This window comes from Tachypleus tridentatus, chromosome 1, assembly GCF_004210375.1.
Source record: "Tachypleus tridentatus isolate NWPU-2018 chromosome 1, ASM421037v1, whole genome shotgun sequence".
Lineage (NCBI taxonomy): Eukaryota > Metazoa > Arthropoda > Merostomata > Xiphosura > Limulidae > Tachypleus > Tachypleus tridentatus.
Window position 1 is genome coordinate 8,750,946 of NC_134825.1, and position 22,895 is coordinate 8,773,840.

Here is a 22,895-nt window from a genome sequence, read left to right on the forward strand (position 1 = left end):
TGTGAAACAGTGACAGTTATGTATAGAAGTGGTAATGATGTATGAAACAGTGACAGTTATGTATAGAAGTGGTAATGATGTATGAAACAGTGACAATAATGTATAGAAGTGTTACTGATGTATGAAACAGTGACAGTAAGGAATAGAACTGGTAATGATGTATGAAACAGTGACAGTAAGGTGTAATAGAACTGGTAATGATGTATAGAAACTGACAGTAATGTATAGAAGTGGTTATGATGTATGAAAACAGTGACAGTAATGTATAGAAGTGTTAATGATGTATAAAACAGTGACAGTAATGTATAGAAGAATGGTAATGATGTATGAAACAGTGACAGTAATGTATAGAAGAATGGTAATGATGTATGAAACAGTGACAGTAATGTGTAGAAGAATGGTAATGATGTATAAAACAGTAATAGTAATGTATAGAAGTGGTAATGATGTATAAAACAGTAATACTAATGTATAGAAGTGTTAATGATGTATAAAACAGTAATAGTAATGTATAGAAGTGTTAATGATGTATAAAACAGTGACTGTAATCTATAGAAGTGTTAATGATGTATAAAACAGTGACGGTAATGTATAGAAGTGTTAATGATGTATAAAACAGTGACAGTAATGTATAGAATTGGTAGTGATGTATGAAACAGTGACAGTTATGTATAGAAGTGGTAATGATGTATGAAACAGTGACAGTAATGTATAGAAGTGTTAATGATGTATGAAACAGTGACAGTAATCTATAGAAGTATAAATGATGTATGAAACAGTGACAGTAATGTATAGAAGAGTTAATGATGTATGAAACAGTGACAGTAATCTATAGAAGTGTAAATGATGTATGAAACAGTGACAGTAATGTATGATGTATAAAACAGTGACTGTAATCTATAGAAGTGTTAATGATGTGTGAAACAGTGACAGTTATGTATAGAAGTGTTAATGATGTGTGAAACAGTGACAGTTATGTATAGAAGTGGTAATGATGTATGAAACAGTGACAGTTATGTATAGAAGTGATAGTAATGATGTATGAAACAGTGACAGTAATGTATAGAAGTGGTAATGATGTATGAAACAGTGACAGTAAGGAATAGAAGTGGTAATGATGTATAAAACAGTGACAGTAAGGTATAGAACTGGTAATGATGTATGAAACTGACAGTAAAGTATAGAAGTGGTTATGATGTATGAAACAGTGACAGTAATGTATAGAAGTGTTAATGATGTATAAAACAGTGACAGTAATGTATAGAAGAATGGTAATGATGTATGAAACAGTGACAGTAATGTATAGAAGAATGGTAATGATGTATGAAACAGTGACAGTAATGTATAGAAGAATGGTAATGATGTATAAAACAGTAATAGTAATGTATAGGAGAGTGGTAATGATGTATAAAACAGTAATAGTAATGTATAGAAGTGTTAATGATGTATAAAACAGTAATAGTAATGTATAGAAGTGTTAATGATGTATAAAACAGTGACAGTAATGTATAGAAGTGGTAGTGATGTATGAAACAGTGACAGTTATGTATAGAAGTGGTAATGATGTGTGAAACAGTGACAGTAATGTATAGAAGAGTTAATGATGTATGAAACAGTGACAGTAATCTATAGAAGTGTAAATGATGTATGAAACAGTGACAGTAATCTATAGAAGTGTAAATGATGTATGAAACAGTGACAGTAATGTATGATGTATAAAACAGTGACTGTAATCTATAGAAGTGTTAATGATGTATAAAACAGTGACAGTAATGTATAGAAGTGTTAATGATGTATAAAACAGTGACAGTAATGTATAGAAGTGGTAGTGATGTATGAAACAGTGACAGTTATGTATAGAAGTGGTAATGATGTGTGAAACAGTGACAGTAATGTATAGAAATTAGGTAATGATGTATGAAACAGTGACAGTAATGTATAGAAGAGTTAATGATGTATGAAACAGTGACAGTAATCTATAGAAGTGTAAATGATGTATGAAACAGTGACAGTAATGTATGATGTATAAAACAGTGACTGTAATCTATAAAGTGTTAATGATTTGTATGAAACAGTGACAGTTATGTATAGAAGTGGTAATGATGTATGAAACAGTGACAGTTATGTATAGAAGTGGTAATGATGTATGAAACAGTGACAGTAATCTATAGAAGTGTAAATGATGTATGAAACAGTGACAGTAATGTATGATGTATAAAACAGTGACTGTAATCTATAAAAGTGTTAATGATGTGTGAAACAGTGACAGTTATGTATAGAAGTGGTAATGATGTATGAAACAGTGACAGTTATGTATAGAAGTGGTAATGATGTATGAAACAGTGACAGTTATGTATAGAAGTGGTAATGATGTCTGAAACAGTGACAATAATGTATAGAAGTGGTACTGATGTATGAAACAGTGACAGTAAGGAATAGAACTGGTAATGATGTATGAAACAGTGACAGTAAGGTATAGAACTGGTAATGATGTATGAAAACTGACAGTAAGGTATAGAAGTGGTTATGATGTATAAAAACAGTGACAGTAATGTATAGAAGTGTTAATGATTTATAAAACAGTGACAGTAATGTATAGAAGAATGGTAATGATGTATGAAACAGTGACAGTAATGTATAGAAGAATGGTAATGATGTATAAAACAGTAATAGTAATGTATAGGAGAGTGGTAATGATGTATAAAACAGTAATAGTAATGTATAGAAGTGTTAATGATGTATAAAACAGTGACAGTAATGTATAGACGTGTTAATGATGTATAAAACAGTGACAGTAATGTATAGAAGTTATGGTAGTGATGTATGAAAAAGTGACAGTTATGTATAGAAGTGGTAGTGATGTATGAAACAGTGACAGTTATGTATAGAAGTGGTAATGATGTGTGAAACAGTGACAGTAATGTATAGAAGAGTTAATGATGTATGAAACAGTGACAGTAATCTATAGAAGTGTAAATGATGTATGAAATAGTGACAGTAATCTATAGAAGTGTAAATGATGTATGAAACAGTGACAGTAATGTATGATGTATAAAACAGTGACTGTAATCTATAGAAGTGTTAATGATGTATAAAACAGTGACAGTAATGTATAGAAGTGTTAATGATGTATAAAACAGTGACAGTAATGTATAGAAGTGGTAGTGATGTATGAAACAGTGACAGTTATGTATAGAAGTGGTAATGATGTGTGAAACAGTGACAGTAATGTATAGAAGTGGTAGTGATGTATGAAACAGTGACAGTAATGTATAGAAGAGTTAATGATGTATGAAACAGTGACAGTAATGTATAGAAGAGTTAATGATGTATGAAACAGTGACAGTAATGTATGATGTATAAAACAGTGACTGTAATCTATACAAGTGTAAATGATGTATGAAACAGTGACAGTAATGTATGATGTATAAAACAGTGACTGTAATCTATAGAAGTGTTAATGATGTGTGAAACAGTGACAGTTATGTATAGAAGTGGTACTGATGTATGAAACAGTGACAGTAAGGAATAGAACTGGTACTGATGTATGAAACAGTGACAGTAAGGAATAGAACTGGTAATGATGTATCAAAGAGTGACAGTAAGGTATAGAACTGGTAATGATGTATGAAACTGACAGTAAGGTATAGAAGTTGTTATGATGTATGAAACAGTGACAGTAATGTATAGAAGTGTTAATGATGTATAAAACAGTGACAGTAATGTATGGAAGAATGGTAATGATGTATGAAACAGTGACAGTAATGTATAGAAGAATGGTAATGATGTGTGAAACAGTGACAGTAATGTATAGAAGAGTGGTAATGATGTATGAAACAGTGACAGTAATGTATAGAAGAGTGGTAATGATGTATAGAAACAGTGACAATGTATATAGAAAATTAGTAATGATGTATGAAAACAGTGACAGTGATGTATAAAGTGGTAATGATGTATAAAACAGTGACTATAATGTATAAAAGTGGTAATGATGTGTGTTGCAGTGACAGTTATGTATAGAAGAGTGGTAATGATGTATGAAACAGTGACAGTAATGTATAGAAGTGGTAATGATGTATGAAACAGTGACTGTAATGTATAAAAGTGGTAATGATGTGTGTAGCAGTGACAGTAATGTATAGAAGAGTGGTAATGATATAGGAAACAGTGGAAATGATGTATGAAACAGTGACAGTAAGGTATAGAACTGGTAATGATGTATGAAACAATGACAGTAAAGTATAGAAGTGGTAATGATGTATGAAACTGACAGTAAGGTATAGAAGTGGTAATGATGTATGAAACAGTGTCAGTAATGTATAGAAGTCGTAATGATGTGTGAAACAGTGACAGTAATGTATAGAAGAGTGGTAATGATGTATTAAGCAGTAATAGTAATGTATAGAAGAGTGGTAATGATGTATGAAGCAGTAATAGTAATCTATAGATGTGTTAATGATGTATGAAACAATGACAGTAATGTATATAAGTGTTAATGATGTATGAAACATTGATAGTAATGTATTGAAGTGTTAATTATGTGTGAAACAGTGACAGTAATGTATAGAAGTGGTAATGATGTATGAAACATTGACAGTAATGTCTCGAAGTGTTAATGATGTGTGAAACAGTGACAGTAATGTATAGAAGTGGTAGTGATGTATGAAACAGTGACAGTAATGTATAGAAATGTAAATGATGTGTGAAACAGTGACAGTAATGTATAGAAGTGTAAATGATGTGTGAAACAGTGACAGTAATGTATAGAAGTGTTAATGATGTATAAAACAGTGACAGTCATGTATAGAAGTGGTAATGATGTCTGAAATAGTGACAGTTATGTGTAGAAGAGTGGTTATGATGTCTGAAATAGTGACAGTTATGTGTAGAAGAGTGGTTATGATGTATGAAACAGTGACAGTAATGTATAGACGTAGTAATGATGTATGAAACAGTGACAGTAATGTATTGAAGTGGTAATGATGTATAAAACAGTAATAGTTATGTATAGGAGAGTGGTAATGATGTATGAAACCGTGACAGTAATGTATAGAAGTGGTAATGATGTATAAAACAGTAATAGTAATGTATAGGAGAGTGGTAATGATGTATAAAACAGAAATAGTAATGTATAGAAGAGTGGTAATGATGTATAAAACAGTAATAGTAATGTATAGAAGTGTTAATGATGTATAAAACAGTGACAGTAATGTATAGAAGTGTTAATGATGTATAAAACAGTGACAGTAATGTATAGAAGTGTTAATGATGTATAAAACAGTGACAGTTATGTATAGAAGTGGTAGTGATGTATGAAACAGTGACAGTTATGTATAGAAGTGGTAATGATGTGTGAAACAGTGACAGTAATGTATAGAAGTGGTAGTGATGTATGAAACAGTGACAGTAATGTATAGAAGTGTAAATGATGTATGAAACAGTGACAGTAATGTATGATGTATAAAACAGTGACTGTAATCTATAGAAGTGTTAATGATGTGTGAAACAGTGACAGTTATGTATAGAAGTGGTAATGATGTCTGAAACAGTGACAGTAACGTGTAGAAGAGTGGTTGTGATGTATGAAACAGTGACAGTAATGTATAGAAGAGGAGGCTTATGATGTATGAAACAGTGACTGTAATGTACAGAAGTGGTAATGATGTCTGAAACAGTGACAGTAATGTGTAGAAGAGTGGTTATGATGTATGAAACAGTGACAGTAATGTATAGAAGTGGTAGTGATGTATGAAACAGTGACAGTAATGTATAGAAGTGGTAATGATGTATGAAACAGTGACAGTGATGTATAGAAGTGTTAATGATGTATGAAACATTGATACTAATGTATTGAAGTGTTAATTATGTGTGAAACAGTGACAGTAATGTATAGAAGTGTTAATGATGTGTGAAACAGTGACAGTAATGTATAGAAGTCGTAGTGATGTATGAAACAGTGACAGTAATGTATAGAAGTGGTAGTGATGTATGAAACAGTGACAGTAATGTATAGAAGAGTTAATGATGTATGAAACAGTGACAGTAATCTATAGAAGTGTAAATGATGTATGAAACAGTGACAGTAATGTATAGAAGTGGTAGTGATGTGTGAAACAGTGACAGTAATGTATAGAAGAGTTAATGATGTATGAAACAGTGACAGTAATCTATAGAAGTGTAAATGATGTGTGAAACAGTGACAGTAATGTATAGAAGTGGTAGTGACGTGTGAAACAGTGACAGTTATGCATAGAAATGGTAGTGATGTATGAAACACTGACATGATGTATAGAAGTGGTAATGATGTATAAAACAGTGACAGTAATGTATATAAGTGGTAATGATGTATAAAACAGTGACAGTAATGTATAGAAGTGTTAATGATGTGTGAAACAGTGACAGTAATGTATAAAGGTGGTAATGATGTCTGAAACAGAGACAGTAATGTATAGAAGTGGTAATGGTGTATAAAACAGTAAGAGTTATGTATAGGAGAGTGGTAATCATGTATGAAACAGTGACAGTAATGTATAGGAGAGTGGTAATGATATATGAAACAGTGACAGTAATGTATAGAAGTGTTAATGATGTATAAAACAGTGACAGTAATGTATAGAAGTGGTAATGATGTATAAAACAGTGACAGTAATGTATAGAAGTGTTAATGATGTGTGAAACAGTGACAGTAATGTATAAAGGTGGTAATGATGTCTGAAACAGAGACAGTAATGTATAGAAGTGGTAATGGTGTATAAAACAGTAAGAGTTATGTATAGGAGAGTGGTAATCATGTATGAAACAGTGACAGTAATGTATAGGAGAGTGGTAATGATATATGAAACAGTGACAGTAATGTATAGAAGTGTTAATGATGTATGAAACAGTGACAGTACTGTATAGAAGTTAGTAATGATGTATGAAACAGTGACAGTAATGTATAGAAACGGTAATGATGTGTGAAACAGTGACAGTAATGTATAGAAGTGTTAATGATGTTTAAAACAGTGACAGTAATGTATAGAAGTGGTAATGATGTATAAAACAGTAATAGTTATGTATAGGAGAGTGGTAATGATGTATAAAACAGTGATAGTTATGTATAGAAGTGGTAGTGATGTGTGAAACAGTGACAGTAATGTATAGAAGAGTGGTAATGATGTGTGAAACAGTTACAATAATGTATAGAAGAGTGGTAATGATGTATGAAACAGTGACAGTAATGTATGGAAGAATGATAATGATGTATGAAACAGTGACAGTAATGTATAGAAGTGGTAATAATGTATGAAACAGTGACAGTAATGTGTAGGAGAGTGGTAATGATGTATAAAACAGTGACAGTAATGTATAGAAGAGTGGTAATGATGTATGAAGCAGTAATAGTAATGTATAGAAGAGTGGTAATGATGTATGAAGCAGTAATAGTAATGTATAGAAGAGTGGTAATGATGTATGAAGCAGTAATAGTAATGTATAGAAGAGTGGCAATAATGTATGAAGCAGTAATAGTAATGTATAGAAGAGTGGTAATGATGTATGAAGCAGTAATAGTAATGTATAGAAGAGTGGTAATGATGTATGAAGCAGTAATAGTAATGTATAGAAGAATTAGAGTGGTAATGATGTATGAAGCAGTAATAGTAATGTATAGAAGTGGTAATGATGTATGAAACTGATAGTAATGTATGGAAGTGGTAATGATGTATGAAACAGTGACAGTAATGTATAGAAGTGTTAATGATGTGTGAAACAGTGACAGTAATATATGGAAGTGTTAATGATGTGTGAAACAGTGACAGTAATGTATGGAAGTGTTAATGATGTGTGAAACAGTGACAGTAATGTATGGAAGTGTTAATGATGTGTGAAACAGTGACAGTAATGTATGGAAGTAGTAATGATGGGTGAAACAGTGACAGTAATGTGTAAAAGTAGTAATGATGTATGAAACAGTGACAGTAATGTTTAGAAGAGTGGTTATGATGTATGAAACAGTGACAGTAATGTATAGAAGAGTGGTTATGATGTATGAAACAGTGACAGTAATGTATAGAAGAGTGGTTATGATGTATGAAACAGTGACAGTTATGTAGAGAATAGTGGTAATGATGTATGAAACAGTGACAGTAATGTATATAAGAGTGGTAATGATGTATGAAACAGTGACAGTAATGTATAGAAGAGTGGTAATGATGTATGAAACAGTGACAGTAATGTATAGAAGAGTGGTAGTGATGTGTGAAGCAGTGACAGTAATGTGTAGAAGAGTGGTGGTGATGTATAAAACAATAATAGTAATGTATAGAAGTGTGGTAATGATGTAGGAAACAGTGACAATAATGTATAGAAGTGGTACTGATGTATGAAACAGTGACAGTAAGGTATAGAACTGGTAATGATGTATGAAACAGTGACAGTAAAGTATAGAAGTGGTAATGATGTATGAAACTGACAGTAAGGTATAGAAGTGGTAATGATGTATGAAACAGTGACAGTAAAGTATAGAAGTGGTAATGATGTATGAAACTGACAGTAAGGTATAGAAGTGGTAATGATGTATGAAACAGTGACAGTAAAGTATAGAATTGGTAATGATGTATGAAACTGACAGTAAGGTATAGAAGTGTTAATGATGTATGAAACTGACAGTAAGGTATAGAAGTGGTTATGATGTATGAAACAGTGACAGTAATGTATTGAAGTGTTAATGATGTATAAAACAGTGACAGTAATGTATAGAAGAATGGTAATGATGTATGAAACAGTGACAGTAATGTATAGAAGAGTGGTAATGATGTATGAAACAGTGACAGTAATGTATAGAAGAGTGGTAATGATGTATGAAACAGTGACAGTAATGTATAGAAGAGTGGTAGTGATGTGTGAAGCAGTGACAGTAATGTATAGGAGAGTTGTTGTGATGTGTGAAACAGTAACAGTAATGTATAGGAGAGTTGTTGTGATGTGTGAAACAGTGACTGTAATGTATAGAAGTGGTAATGATGTGTGTAGCAGTGACAGTAATGTATAGAAGAGTGGTAATGATATAGGAAACACTGGCAATAATGTATAGAAGTGGTAATGATGTATGAAACAGTGACAGTAAAGTACAGAAGTGGTAATGATGTATGAAACTGACAGTAAGGTATAGAAGTGGTAATGATGTATGAAACAGTGACAGTAAGGTATAGAAGTGGTAATGATGTATGAAACAGTGACAGTAAGGTATAGAAGTGGTAATGATGTATGAAACAGTGACAGTAATGTATAGAAGTGGTAATGATGTATGAAACAATGACAGTAATGTATAGAAGTGTTAATGATGTATGAAACAGTGACAGTAATGTATAGAAGTGTTAATGATGTATGAAACAGTGACAGTAATGTATAGAAGTGGTAATGATGTATGAAACAGTGACAGTAATGTGTAGAAGAGTGGTAGTTTTGTGTGAAGCAGTGACAGTAATGTATAGGAGAGTTGTTGTGATGTGTGGAGCAGTGACAGTAATGTGTAGAAGAGTGGTGGTGATGTGTGATGCAGTAACAGTAGTTTTTGGAAAAGTGGTAGTGATGTGTGAAGCAGTGACAGTAGTGTTTAGAAAAGTAGTAGTGATGTGAAACAGTGACAGTAGTGTTTAGACAAGTGGTAGTGATGTAATGGAAACAGTGACAATGCGATGTAGAAGAGTGGTGGTGATGTGTGAAGGAGTAACAGTAGTGTTTAGAAAAGTGGTAGTGATGTGTGAAGCAGTGACAGTAGTGTTTAGAAAAGTGGTAGTGATGTGTGAAGCAGTGACAGTAGTGTTTAGAAAAGTGGTAGTGATGTGTGAAGCAGTGACAGGAGTATTTAGAAAAGTGGTAGTGATGTGTGAAGCAGTGACAGTAATGTGTAGAAGAATGGTGGTGATGTGTGAAGCAGTAACAGTAGTGTTTAGAAAAGTGGTAGTGATGTGTGAAGCAGTGACAGTAGTGTTTAGAAAAGTGGTAGTGATGTGTGAAGCAGTGACAGTAGTGTTTAGACGAGTGGTAGTGATGTGTGAAGCAGTGACAGTGATCTTTTACTGAAATAGAAGGAATTGGCCACACAGAAATAGGCGAACTTGACTGCTATGAGAACATGATGATGTATTTATCAGCTTTTGTCTCTTACGTTGTTTACAACAAGTATTACTAGAGTAATAAGATTACACTTTGAATGTGTGACTTTATGGCTGTTGAAAATGCACATGTTAATAGGTTACCACATAATGTAGAATGGCAAGCACTGGAGATAAAAGCATCTAATAAAGATAAATGTGGTAAGTGTGGCTAGATATTGGACTTCCACTTTTAATATTTCACTTTTCTTGAGTTTATTCTATATTGTGTTTGAATATTGCTGCTGCAAAGTAACTGAACAAAGTAACATTTAAATTAAAATATGAAACTGACTTGTTGTTGAAAACTCTTCAATTGTTTGATTTATTTCCAGTTTCATAAATCCTGATGTGGAGTTTGAAACATACAATTACAATATCACAACTGTTGAAAACTTCCAACATTTTATGGACAGAGTGAAGTGAGTGTGGGCAAAAGGTTTATTTTGGTAATTTTATGGATAAAAAAGTTAGTTTTGGACAATTATTTTATTGTAAGTTTAGCAACAGCAATATATAAATGACTAATTGAGATGTATTCTTGATTTGCACTGAAGTAAAGCCAATAAAAACAAATTTAAAATTCTCTCATTAAATGGAACTGCTGTTTATTATACTATATCATGGCCTGGTTTTTTTTTATTCTTGGAAGTATTTAAAATCCAAATTATTCAGAAATTTAGGAAACCAGAAGGAAAAACAACGTTTTATTATTTGATCAAATGTATTACAGTTTAGGGGTAATTATAGTTTCTATTAAAGAAGCTAATTTTTATCATTACGTTATGTTGTATGTTGTGAACTATTTATCTAACTTTTTCTTCCATTTATGGGTGACAGATTTATTTGATTTTCAGTTTAACATTACTTTAGTTTTTTGTTAACAAGCTAGAAAGTTATTCCCATGTTGTGAAAGAAAAGGTGTGTGAGTGTGTTGATGGAGAATTTTCTGGTTGGTTTTTACAATCTCGTTAGCTGAATTAGTAAAGCAGTGTACGAAGCACAGTAATGTTCTGTTGTTAAGTCTGATAAGAGCAGAATTTTGTTATCCATTTCAACTTTTAGATATTTGTAACATTTTAAAATATTTGATTGTGACCAAAGTTTCTAATGAAATGGGAAGGTATTTGTTACTAATGTTAATAAATGTTCCTTAAAAATGTTTTTGTAAAAATATATTAATGAACGGAGAGACAAATACAATAAAGTGCTACTGATATACTAATTTTATATTTGATAGAAATGATATAAAAACTATAAATTGAGCACTTTTAAAACGTGGACCTTTCTTTTTCATGGGCAAACTCCCAGTTTATCTCTGAAAAAGAAATATCCACTTTTTGAAAGAACTTAGGTTATAGGGCATTTACTTCAGTTCTGTCATAGCTTCTTGAACTTGCATGTTTTTCTAACATCACCAGTTTTGATTTTTAAGGTATGGAAGTTTAAAAGGAAAACGGGTAGATCTTGTTCTCAGCTGTGTGGATAACTTTGAAGCAAGAATGGCTATAAATACTGTAAGTTATCTATAGAATCTCAAATGCTAAGCTTTACATAAATAGTTATCCAAAGCGTTTCTGTTTACAATAGTGCTAAGAGGTTTGATTATTCCTTCCTAATGTACTGTACTCACTTCTGTGTTTTTATGTAATAAATAGTATGGCAGATTAAAGAAACATGAAAGTTTAGAAAATGCAGCCAATGAAATTTAAAGGTATTTGTATATGAAATATATAAAAATTCCACAACATAATAAAGTCAAAATCCAACTGAAAAGAATTTGAATCATTTTTCAAAATAAAAACCTTGTTTTGAATGTGTAAGATGTGTTTAATTGTTAAGAATGTATAATATATTTTTTCATGAAAATCCATAAGTAATGAGCTACAGTTTTAACTCCCTTTACCAAAAGTGTACTTTAAAGTGCATTTTTAATTTGTTTAAAATTAACAGGTGGAATTCTCTGTAATGATATTTACAGTTATAATTGACAAAGTTTTTTATTTCTACCTGTATGTTCAGTACTGGTTTAAACCATTGTCTGTGATGAATCGTGTTATTTGCGTGATGTAGTACCACATTCTTTCCACTTACAGAATTCTATTAAAAGCTGCATATTTAAGATAGACTTATTTCTTTAAGCTACTATTTTCAAAAGTGTATCAATAAAAGGTTAAAACTATTTCTAAAGAGGTTTAACAACAAGTTTCAAATGCTTGCAGTGGTGCTGCAGGTGTTTATCATATTTACTACCCATGTGTTTCTTTCAAAGTAAATTCTTGGCTTTCTGCCAATGCAATACCCTAAGAGTAGACTTATGGTTATGTAAATGTAAAATAGTCCTTTCTAGGAAGGGTGATCACATAGTGAGATTATTAAATAGTATGGAACTAAAATATATAATATTTCATAAAGGCAGTTTTCAGTATTCTCCATGGAATTGGAAAAATTGACACATCAAGGATTTAGAATATACGCAGGCTGAGAAACTGTGTGTGAAGTCAACTTAGAGCATTCCTCTTGTGTACAATGTGAAGGTTATGAAAGAGAACCCTCTGACCCAAAACAAGATGATAAACAATGATTTGAAATTCAAGAAGACTTGTATGCTTCCAGTCACATCTAAAAACTAGTTTTTGTTTTATGAAAAAGGTGTCTGAGGAAAGTGTATCAGTGACATTTGTTTTGAACACTGGTTGACTTCAGTGATTTTGATGTGCTGAAACATGACCTTGGAAGCCAATTACTACATACAGTGGAAGTTTTGTGGAAATTTGGTCAATATATGTAGTTTAAAAACAACTTTGCCTTCTTCATAGAAGCTTGTGAAAATGGAATTTGAAGTATTGAGATTGCAATAATGCATAATTATAGACATCAAATTAGCATGACTAATAATGGAAGAAGACTACAAGGGTAGAACAGAAACCAGAACAATTTTCTTAGAAAGCCTAAATATCTTTAGTAAGCATTATTTAAATTATTTCCAAGATTTTAAATTAACTTATTAATTAAAAGAAGAAAAAAAGCAAAATTAATATTTTTTTAGGTTTGTCTATAACTTGTAAGGAATTAAAAAAGAATATAAACACAATAATCTACAAATACATGTAGTATGTACACTGTTGTGTATAAACATTACATGTAGTGTGTACACTGTTGTGTATAAACATTACATGTAGTGTGTACACTGTTGTGTATAAACATTACATGTAGTGTGTACACTGTTGTGTATAAACATTACATGTAGTACGTACACTGTTGTGTATAAGCATTACATGTAGTACGTACACTGTTGTGTATAAGCATTACATGTAGTACGTACACTGTTGTGTATAAGCATTACATGTAGTATGTACACTGTTGTGTATAAGCATTACGTAGCAACGCACACTGTTGTGTATAAGCATCACACGTAGCAACGCATTAACTGTTGTGGCATATATCATTACATGTAGTGCGTACACACTGTTGTGTATAAATCATTACGTAGTGCGCACACACTGTTGCATAATACATTACATGTAGTGCGTACAACTGTTGTTGTATATAAAGCATTACATGTGGTATGCACAACTGTTGTGTGTATAAACATTACATGTGGTATGTAGTAATACATCATACACTGGTATTGTGTATAAACATTACATGTAGTGTGTATTACACTGTTGCGTATATAAGCATTACATGTAGTGCGTACACTGTTGTGTATAAATAAACATTACATGTAGTGCGCACACTGTTGTGTATGCGTAAGCATCACATGTAGTAACGCGTGTACACTGTTGTGTATAAACATTACATGTAGTGCGTACACTGTTGTGTATAAGCATTACATGTAGTGTGTACACTGTTGTGTATAAGCATTACATGTAGTGTGTACACTGTTGTGTATAAGCATTACATGTGGTACGTTCACTGTTGTTGTGTATAAGCATTACATGTGGTACGTACACTGTTGTGTATAAGCATTACATGTGGTACGTACACTGTTGTGTATAAACATTACATGAGCAGAGGTTTGAGAATTGTCATCAAAGTTAATTCATTGTATTAGTCACTCAGAACATAAGAAGACACATCTAGTAATATTAATATTTTTAAACTTCTAATCAGGATTTTGTCTTATGTTTCAACAAGGCATGTAATGAATTGAACCAGGTGTGGATTGAGTCGGGTGTTAGTGAAAATGCCGTGTCAGGTCACATACAGGTGGTCATTCCAGGAGAGACTGCCTGCTTCGCAGTAAGTGTTGTTTATATAGTTTTTAATGTAGTATTTACTTCTATACTTTGTAATAGTTTCTAATGTATTCACTGTTATGTTTTATTCTTCTTTAAATATTTAGCTGTTTATAATAATTTGTAATGTTGTATTGACTGATGTATTCTGCTCTCCTTTAAATGTTTAGATGTTACTCATTGTTTACCATATTGTATGTACTGTTATATTTTGTTCTTATTTATTAAAGTAAGAACATGTGCAAAATATGAGAGTACAAATACAGATGCACTTTATATATATTCTAGCAAATCTTAAAGAGCATTCTGTGTAATGAATATATCAGATTAGAGAAATACTTTTTAAGTAACTACAGTACTCCTCTACACTTCATTCTTAATTTATAAAAAAAATTTTAATTTATTACTCCTGTAATTAATTTTGTTTAACTAAACCAGGCCCAGCATTGTTAGGTGGATTAAGGCATTCGACTCGTATTTCTGAGGGTCATGGGTTCAAATCCCCATCACACCAAATGTGCTTGCCCTTTCAGCCATAGGGTGTTATAAGGTGATGGTCAATCCCACTATTTGTTGGTAAAAGAGTTGCCCAAGAGTTGGCTGTGGGTGGTGATGATGAGCAGCCTTCCCTCTAGTCTTACACTACTAAATTAGGGACAGCTAGCGTAGATAGCTCTCAAGTAACTTTGCACAAAATTTAAAAAAAAAAAACAACAAAAAATAACAACCTCTGCTTTTGCTTTCTGTTAGAAAAATGTTATCAAATTTTTGAGGAATTATAATCATTACTTGCTTTGGAATGTAGGTAAAATTTTAATGTATTCTTTATAACTTAAGAAAGTGTTGTCTAAACTTTTAATTTTCTATTCATTTTAGAAACGGTTACTATCAAAATTATAAAAATATATAAATAACATTAAGTGAATATTTTTGTTACTCAGCAAAATATTTATTATATTGCTACTATTTACTTCTGTGTTTACTTTATTTCATACTAAATTCTGTTTTAAGGAACAACAGTATTGGGGAAAAATCCTTGTTTTTGTGTAAGGTTACAGATAAGAAATTATGCTCAATAAATGCTCTAATCTCTTAAAACCACTACAATGAACCTTACTTACCTACCAGTCAAGATATTCACTAAAATAACATTGTAATCTAAGAGATAATTTGGATTTAACATAAGTTAACAACACCTTCTGTTGGTGTGATATCTTATTTAAAGATCTGGGCATCAAGAATAATATAAAACATAAGTTCATTCCTGTTTCCCGAAAGAAAAATCATTATCAGAGACAGAACTCAAAGCTTTTTAAAATCGTACATTTCTAGATTTTCTTTTTCTCAACGTTAATTCAGTTGTAGAAATGATACTCAAATATCATTCAATATTTATTATTTTGATAACTCCCCTGCTCACTCCTCATTGTTTTATAGCCTCATTCATGAGCTAGTTGAAAATTTTGTTTGTTATTAAATGACTGCTACAAACAGATTAAAAAAAACCTCTCTTCATTCCAGAAGTTTTTGTTGCAACATAACACTGGGACACTACTTCTAGTGGAAGTTTCATGAACTTTCACTTGCAATAAATATACAGTTACTTAATGAGTGACTGTTTTGACACAGAATCAGATTTCAGGAGTCCATGTTACATTTTCACAATAATAGATGCTGCATCTCACAGCAACAAAGGCCTGGCTTAACCAGGTGGTTAAGATGCTTGACTGGTAATCTGTGGTCTCAGGTTCGAATCCCTGTGCTACCTAACATGTTTGCTCTTTCAGTCAGGAGAATGTTATAAAGTGACATTCAATTCCACTATTCATTAGTAAAAGAGTAGTCCAAGGGTTGATGGTGGGTGTTGATGATTAGCTGCCTTTCCTCTTGTCTTTCACTGCTAAATTAAGGATTGCTAGTGCAGGTAGACCTCGTGTAACTTTGTGCAAAATTCATAACAAACAAATGCAGCAACAATATTCAGAATAATTAAGAAAGTACCTCCTAATTATCAACACTTTATATTAGATCTTCCTTTACAAAAAGAATCCAATATTTTTATCAACTATTTGTTTATTTGTTCTTAATGCTGATTGCTTTTATTGACGGAACTTATTAAAGTCTAAACATTTGGTTCAGCTTAACCTGTAACGCTTATAATGGCTCCTTGCATCTACGAAGAAAACTGTTAACATGTACATACAGCTTTGACAGTGACTGTATTTTATGTTGGTGTGAGTGGAGAAAGAGAGAGAGAAGGTATAGTAGAAGTTTAAACTTTTGTAGTATTTGTCTGCATGAGTACCATTTGGGTTTGACTGAACCCAAAGTGTGGCTCCCCCACTGGTACAGCAGCATGTCTGTAGACTTACACTGCTTAAAACCAGGTTTTTATCCCCATGGTGGGCAGAGCACAGATAGCTCATTGTGTTGGTTTGTGCTTAACTTTAAATAAACAAACCTAAAATGTATTAGGGACAAAAACATATGGGAGAGATGAAATTTTATTACATAGTAGGTTTCTCACCACTTCTAGTGTGGCCATGACTTTATAAACAGTTCTCACCACTTTATTTTACATATTCATGATTTCTTAAACTAATTCACACAAATTCAGTTGAAATTTCTAAAATAATCCACTTACCTCTAGGCACGAAGTGGCTATATTTGTTGCTTGCTTGCTGTTGAGACTTTGCACACACCACTAGACTTGAACTATCTCCCACCTAAAGCATGTGTTTTGATATGAACTGTGTTGATAAATTGATTTAATTATCATTTTGCAAAAGTCCTACATTAGTATGGGGAGATGACACATCATAGATACTTAAGTCTGGTGGAGGGGAGATAAAACTACAGTATAGAACATGAAGAGACATGAGGAAAAGGGAAGACTCGGGCATAGTACAAACCCAACATAATTTGACAAAGAGAAAGTGAGGAATGAAGTTGAAACATTTCGTGATGACGAGAAAACCCACTTGTAAAGGAAATTATACATGCAAAATCAGCTGGTATGGACAGAGAAAGCATCATGTAAAGGAGTGAATTATGTTTCGACCTTCTTCAGTCATCATCAGGTTCACAAAGAGAGAAAGCTATTGGTCTATAACCCTTTCTTTCTTTGTGAACCTGACGATGATCAAAGAAGTCGAAACATTGTTCGCTACCCTACATAGAGCTTTCTCTACCCATACCAGCCGTTTTTACATATATAATTTTCTCTACAAGTGGGTTTTCTGTTATCACTAATTATTTTGTATTAGACCATCAAAACATTGTTATCTGCTTTATTAGTAAAAAAGGTTAATACCTATACCAGTCATCCTGAGATACATAGGTGGTTTAAGGCCAGTGATATGGATGATATTTCAATAGCAAGCACACAAGAAACAACTACTTTGTGAAGAGAGGTATGTATCAGTAATGTACTTTCAGATGTGGAAAATATTGGCTTTCAATGTGCTTTTCAACTTTTTGTTTGCTTTTTCTGACCACTATATATGACACTGAGTATTTTCAAACAGAAAATAATGATAAGTGGCTACAAACGGAATAATTTAGTTTTAAAAATGTTTTTGTTTCACCTGAATTATTTTTAATTTTAGTGTGCCCCACCTTTAGTTGTAGCTTCTAACATTGATGAGAAGACACTAAAGAAGGAAGGGGTTTGTGCAGCAAGCCTCCCCACAACAATGGGTATTGTGGCAGGATTCCTTGTTCAAAATACTCTGAAGTAAGTTGTTTTTGACAACTAAAATACAACATGTGTACAGGACTGTGTAAAAGTGTTAAGACAAAGTCAAAAATTAGATTTCAGGCTACTTTCAAGGAACAGTGAAAACTAAATCACAGATGGAACATCAACATTTTATTAATCTTCATATTCAGTACAACAGAAACTGTGGAACTATTTAAGTTCAACAGTTAATATTTTCTCTGCCCCCTTTTGTTTTAATAAATGCAGACAATATTTCAGGCATTGTTGCAATATATTTAATCAAATGTTCTTTGTGATTTTACTCCATGTATCTCTAATACACTCCCATAAAGTATCTTTGGAAGCAACTTTTGATTTGTTAAGTTTTTGTTCTATTAGATCACAGATTTAACTGGTGTTGTAGAAGATCTAGTTGGCCAAACAGGAAATTAGGACATCAAAAAGGATGTATGAGAAAAATGTGGCTAAAAACTAACAATAAGAATTTCTTTAAAGTGAAATAAGAGTAAATAAAATCTTTGGATGTGGATAATAAAGGGATGATAAAGGAAGACTTGTATCTGGTGGTTATGTAATGGCTAGGTTATTAAATTCTGTTTTTACTAATGAAGACTTAAGCAGTATTCCTCATCTCAAACAATTGATAGATAAAGTTGAAAAAACAACTGCAAAATTTATGAGTTTGTTAAAATAAAATAGAGAAGTTTATAGAATGATAAGGCTTCTGGGCCAGATAATATTTCCCTGAGGGTTTTACAGGAGGTCGAGGATTGGGCATTTCAGCTACATGCCATAATTGTTTTGAAATTCCTTAAGTAGTGGATAAGTACCAACAGACTTGAAATTGACTAATGTCACTCCTGTCTTCAATGGAGATAATTGAAGTTGTCCAAGTGATTATAGGCCTATTATTCTTATATCAATTGTGGGAAATGTTTTGAAAAGTCTGATAGAAATACTTTGCAAAGTCATTTAATAAAGTTTAGAATTTTATTGGATAGTCAGCATGGTTTCACTAAAGGAAAATTTTGCCTTAGAATTCTCTTGACATGTTTTGAAAATGTTACTTCTTACATAGATGAGGGGCATGGCATAGATTTGGTGTATCTGGATTTTCAGAAAGCATCTGACAAAGTACCACATTAAAGGTTTCTAAAGAAACCTAGCTCTCAGTGTGGAGGATAAGTTAACTAATTTGTGTAGAAGAATGGTTTGAAGGAAGAAAGTGTGGGGTTGTTATAAATGGAGCTCAGTCAAACTGGATTAATGTTGCAAGTGGTGTGCCTCAGGACTCAATTTTAGGACCATTGCTGTGTTTGATTTACGTCAATGACAGACTAATGAATAGTCAATAAATTACTCAAATTTTCTGGTGATATCAAGGTACTAGGTGGTGCTGATTGTGAAGAGGATACTGCTGATTTACAAAAGGAATTGTTTCATTTAGTGAGCTGGGCAAGTAAATAGCAGATGTGTTTTAATTATGATAAATGCAAGATGTTGTGTGTGAGTTATCATAATTTGAATTATAAGTATAATAAGGATGGGAATAACCCTAACAGCATCATGAAAGAAAAGAATCTTGATGTAATAGTTGATCAGCCTTTTAAACTGTCCAAGTAATGTGCTGCATCTAGTGGTAAGGCAAATAGGAATTTAGGTTGTACCTACAGAAAAGTCTAAAGAGGTTATTTCATTATATAGGTCTGTGGTTAGGCCACATTTTGAGTATTGTAATATGCTGCATCTAGTGGTAAGGCAAATAGGAATTTAGGTTGTACCTAAAGAAAAGTCTAAAGAGGTTATTTCATTATATAGGTCTGTGGTTAGGCCACATTTAGAGTATTGTAATGTGCTGCATCTAGTGGTAAGGCAAATAGGAATTTAGGTTGTACCTACAGAAAAGTCTAAAGAGGTTATTTCATTATACAGGTCTGTGGTTAGGCCACATTTTGAGTATTGTGTTCAGTTGTGGGCTAGTTACCTTAGACACTGAATATTTGGGAAGAGTTCAGAGAAGGGGTACTAAAATGGTGTCTGGTATGGAGGAGTTGTCATGTGAGATGTTGAAATCTCAGATTGTTCTGGTATGGAGGAGTTGTCATGTGAGATGTTGAAATCTCAGATTGTTCTGGTATGGAGTTGTCATGTGAGATGTTGGAATCTCATTGTTCTGGTATGGAGGAGTTGTCATGTGAGATGTTGAAATCTCATTGTTCTGGTATGGAGGAGTTGTCATGTGAGATGTTGAAATCTCAGATTGTTCTGGTATGGAGGAGTTGTCATGTGAGATGTTGAAATCTCAGATTGTTCTGGTATGGAGGAGTTGTCATGTGAGATGTTGAAATCTCATTGTTCTTGTATGGAGGAGTTGTCATGTGAGATGTTGAAATCTCATTGTTCTGGTATGGAGGAGTTGTCATGTGAGACGTTGAAATCTCAGATTGTTCTGGTATGGAGGAGTTGTCATGTGAGACGTTGAAATCTCAGATTGTTCTGGTATGGAGGAGTTGTCATGTGAGACGTTGAAATCTCAGATTGTTCTGGTATGGAGGAGCTGTCATGTGAGACCTTGAAATCTCAGATTGTTCTGGTATGGAGGAGCTGTCATGTGAGACGTTGAAATCTCAGATTGTTCTGGTATGGAGGAGCTGTCATGTGAGACGTTGAAATCTCAGATTGTTCTGGTATGGAGGAGCTGTCATGTGAGATGTTGAAATCTCAGATTGTTCTGGTATGGAGGAGTTGTCATGTGAGACGTTGAAATCTCATTGTTCTGGTATGGAGGAGTTGTCATGCGAGATGTTGAAATCTCATTGTTCTGGTATGGAGGAGCTGTCATGTGAGATGTTGAAATCTCAGATTGTTCTGGTATGGAGGAGTTGTCATGTGAGACGTTGAAATCTCATTGTTCTGGTATGGAGGAGTTGTCATGCGAGATGTTGAAATCTCGGATTGTTCTGGTATGGAGGAGCTGTCATGTGAGACGTTGAAATCTCAGATTGTATTATCTTGGAAAAATAATATAGAGATCTTGAGATTGTGAAGGGAACTGATAGTGTTGATGCATCATTATTTACAGTGGGAACAGTAAGACAAGGGGGGGGACACAAATTTTGACAGAGTTGGAGTTATCTTCAGCTAAGAGAGTTTCATTTTTCTGGCAGGGTGGTTGGCTTTCAGAATGGGTTGCCTTTGGATGTTGTGGAGATAGTAAATTTAAACAAGTTTAGGAGAAAGCTTGATGACTATGAGTGATAAAGGCTACCATTAAGATTTTGTTTTTAATAGTTTTAGTTTATAAGTTGTTACAAACATTAGTTTATGGTAGTTTAAGCTCAGGACATAAATTTAACGTTATTTTTCATACAAATAATAAAAATTTGATAATGAATAAGTAAAATACTATTTTAAAAGTTGGTAAACAAGGATAATATGAGTGATAATGGGAAACCATCTTGAAGTTAAAATGTAATCTTAAGACGGCTGGTATGGTTTTAATATCATGCCAACCATTTCAAGAATACAGGGATTGTATTAACAGTAGTACTACATCTATAATAGGAAAATAATTTAAGTGTAAACAAAAGAAATATAAAATTAGAAACATTTATTTTTTTTCTATTAAACTAAGTATGTCAATAAATATTTAATAATTTTATAATTTTGTATTTATGAATTATTTATGAAATATCTTACATCACTTGAAGCATCTTAAATTTTACTTCAAAATTATGTTAGTCAGAGAATGTTTTACCTGGCATGGCCTAGTGTTTATAGAAAGGGTTCTCAACTCTCAGTCTTTGAAGCGTGGGACTATTATAGTGTGATGGTCAGTTCTGTTACTTAGAGGACTGCAAGGATCAGTGTTGAGTAGCTGCCTTCCTTATAGTTTGTCACTTCAACATTTTAAATAAGAAATGTATGGGAGTTATTAACTTACAAATATTGAGAAACTTTTTAAAGTCTGGAACATCTGTGTATTCATTGATTATAGCTAAAATTTAAAATTTTGTTTACTGTTAGGCCACTCATGGTAACTATCATGGTTTACTCTTTAAACCACTAAATATATTTATCTTTATAAACTTGTGTCTGCAAACTTATAACACTAAATTGTGGGTTTTGACACCAATGGTGGGCAATTCATGGATAGTCCATTGTTTAACTTTTCACTTAACTACAAACAGTATGTATAAAAGATACAACAGTGTTGTGCAATATCATTTTATGAAAACTATTTAATTCAAAAAATAAATTGTGTTGATTTATTTATTATAACAATAAATAATGTTTTTGAATTAAATATAAATTTTCACAGGGCTATTTTAAAGAATTTGCTGCATATTATGTATATTAAAAATGGATATGTTACAGGAAAACAATATGTATTATAAAAATAAGAATGTTTAGCATATGAAAACAATGCTTTTGAATAGAGAAAAAATACAAGGAAGGTAAACCATATGCTTAATGCTTAAACAAAACAATGTATTTTAAATGACAGGTACCTTCTGGGTTTTGGATCAGTAACTTATTACTTAGGTTACAGTGCGCTACAAGACTTTTTTCCAACTATGGCTATGAAGCCCAACCCTATCTGTGATGACAGCTACTGCAGGTTACGACAGAAAGAATTCAAGGTGATTGCAGTTTCTTTTTGATGAAATCGCAATTAGTATAAGTTGAATTGCTTGATATATTTATTTGAAGTTTTTACTGATTAAGTAGATAATTTTCTGTTGTTCAAGCTAAAGTGTCAGTTATTTTTTTCATTCAACACTTTATGTTAATGAT

At 32.4% G+C, this 22,895-nt stretch overlaps 1 protein-coding gene across 4 annotated transcripts in view; it reads left to right on the top strand.

Moving 5' to 3' along the window:
- Positions 1-22,895, top strand: part of Uba5 (Ubiquitin-like activating enzyme 5) — a 67,297-nt gene that overhangs the window by 41,462 nt on the left and 2,940 nt on the right. For 3 of the 4 annotated variants that reach the window (XR_013021060.1, XM_076479947.1, XM_076480132.1), the window contains exons 5-9: positions 10,472-10,558; positions 11,572-11,653; positions 14,253-14,381; positions 17,986-18,113; positions 22,606-22,741. Coding sequence is in view for 3 of the 4 variants with exons in the window: in XM_076479947.1 (XP_076336062.1) it covers positions 10,472-10,558; positions 11,572-11,653; positions 14,253-14,381; positions 17,986-18,113; positions 22,606-22,741 (562 nt within the window). In the remaining variant the exon portion in view is untranslated. The remainder of the gene's footprint in view (positions 1-10,471; positions 10,559-11,571; positions 11,654-14,252; positions 14,382-17,985; positions 18,114-22,605; positions 22,742-22,895) is intronic. The other variant, XM_076480022.1, reaches the window with a different exon arrangement.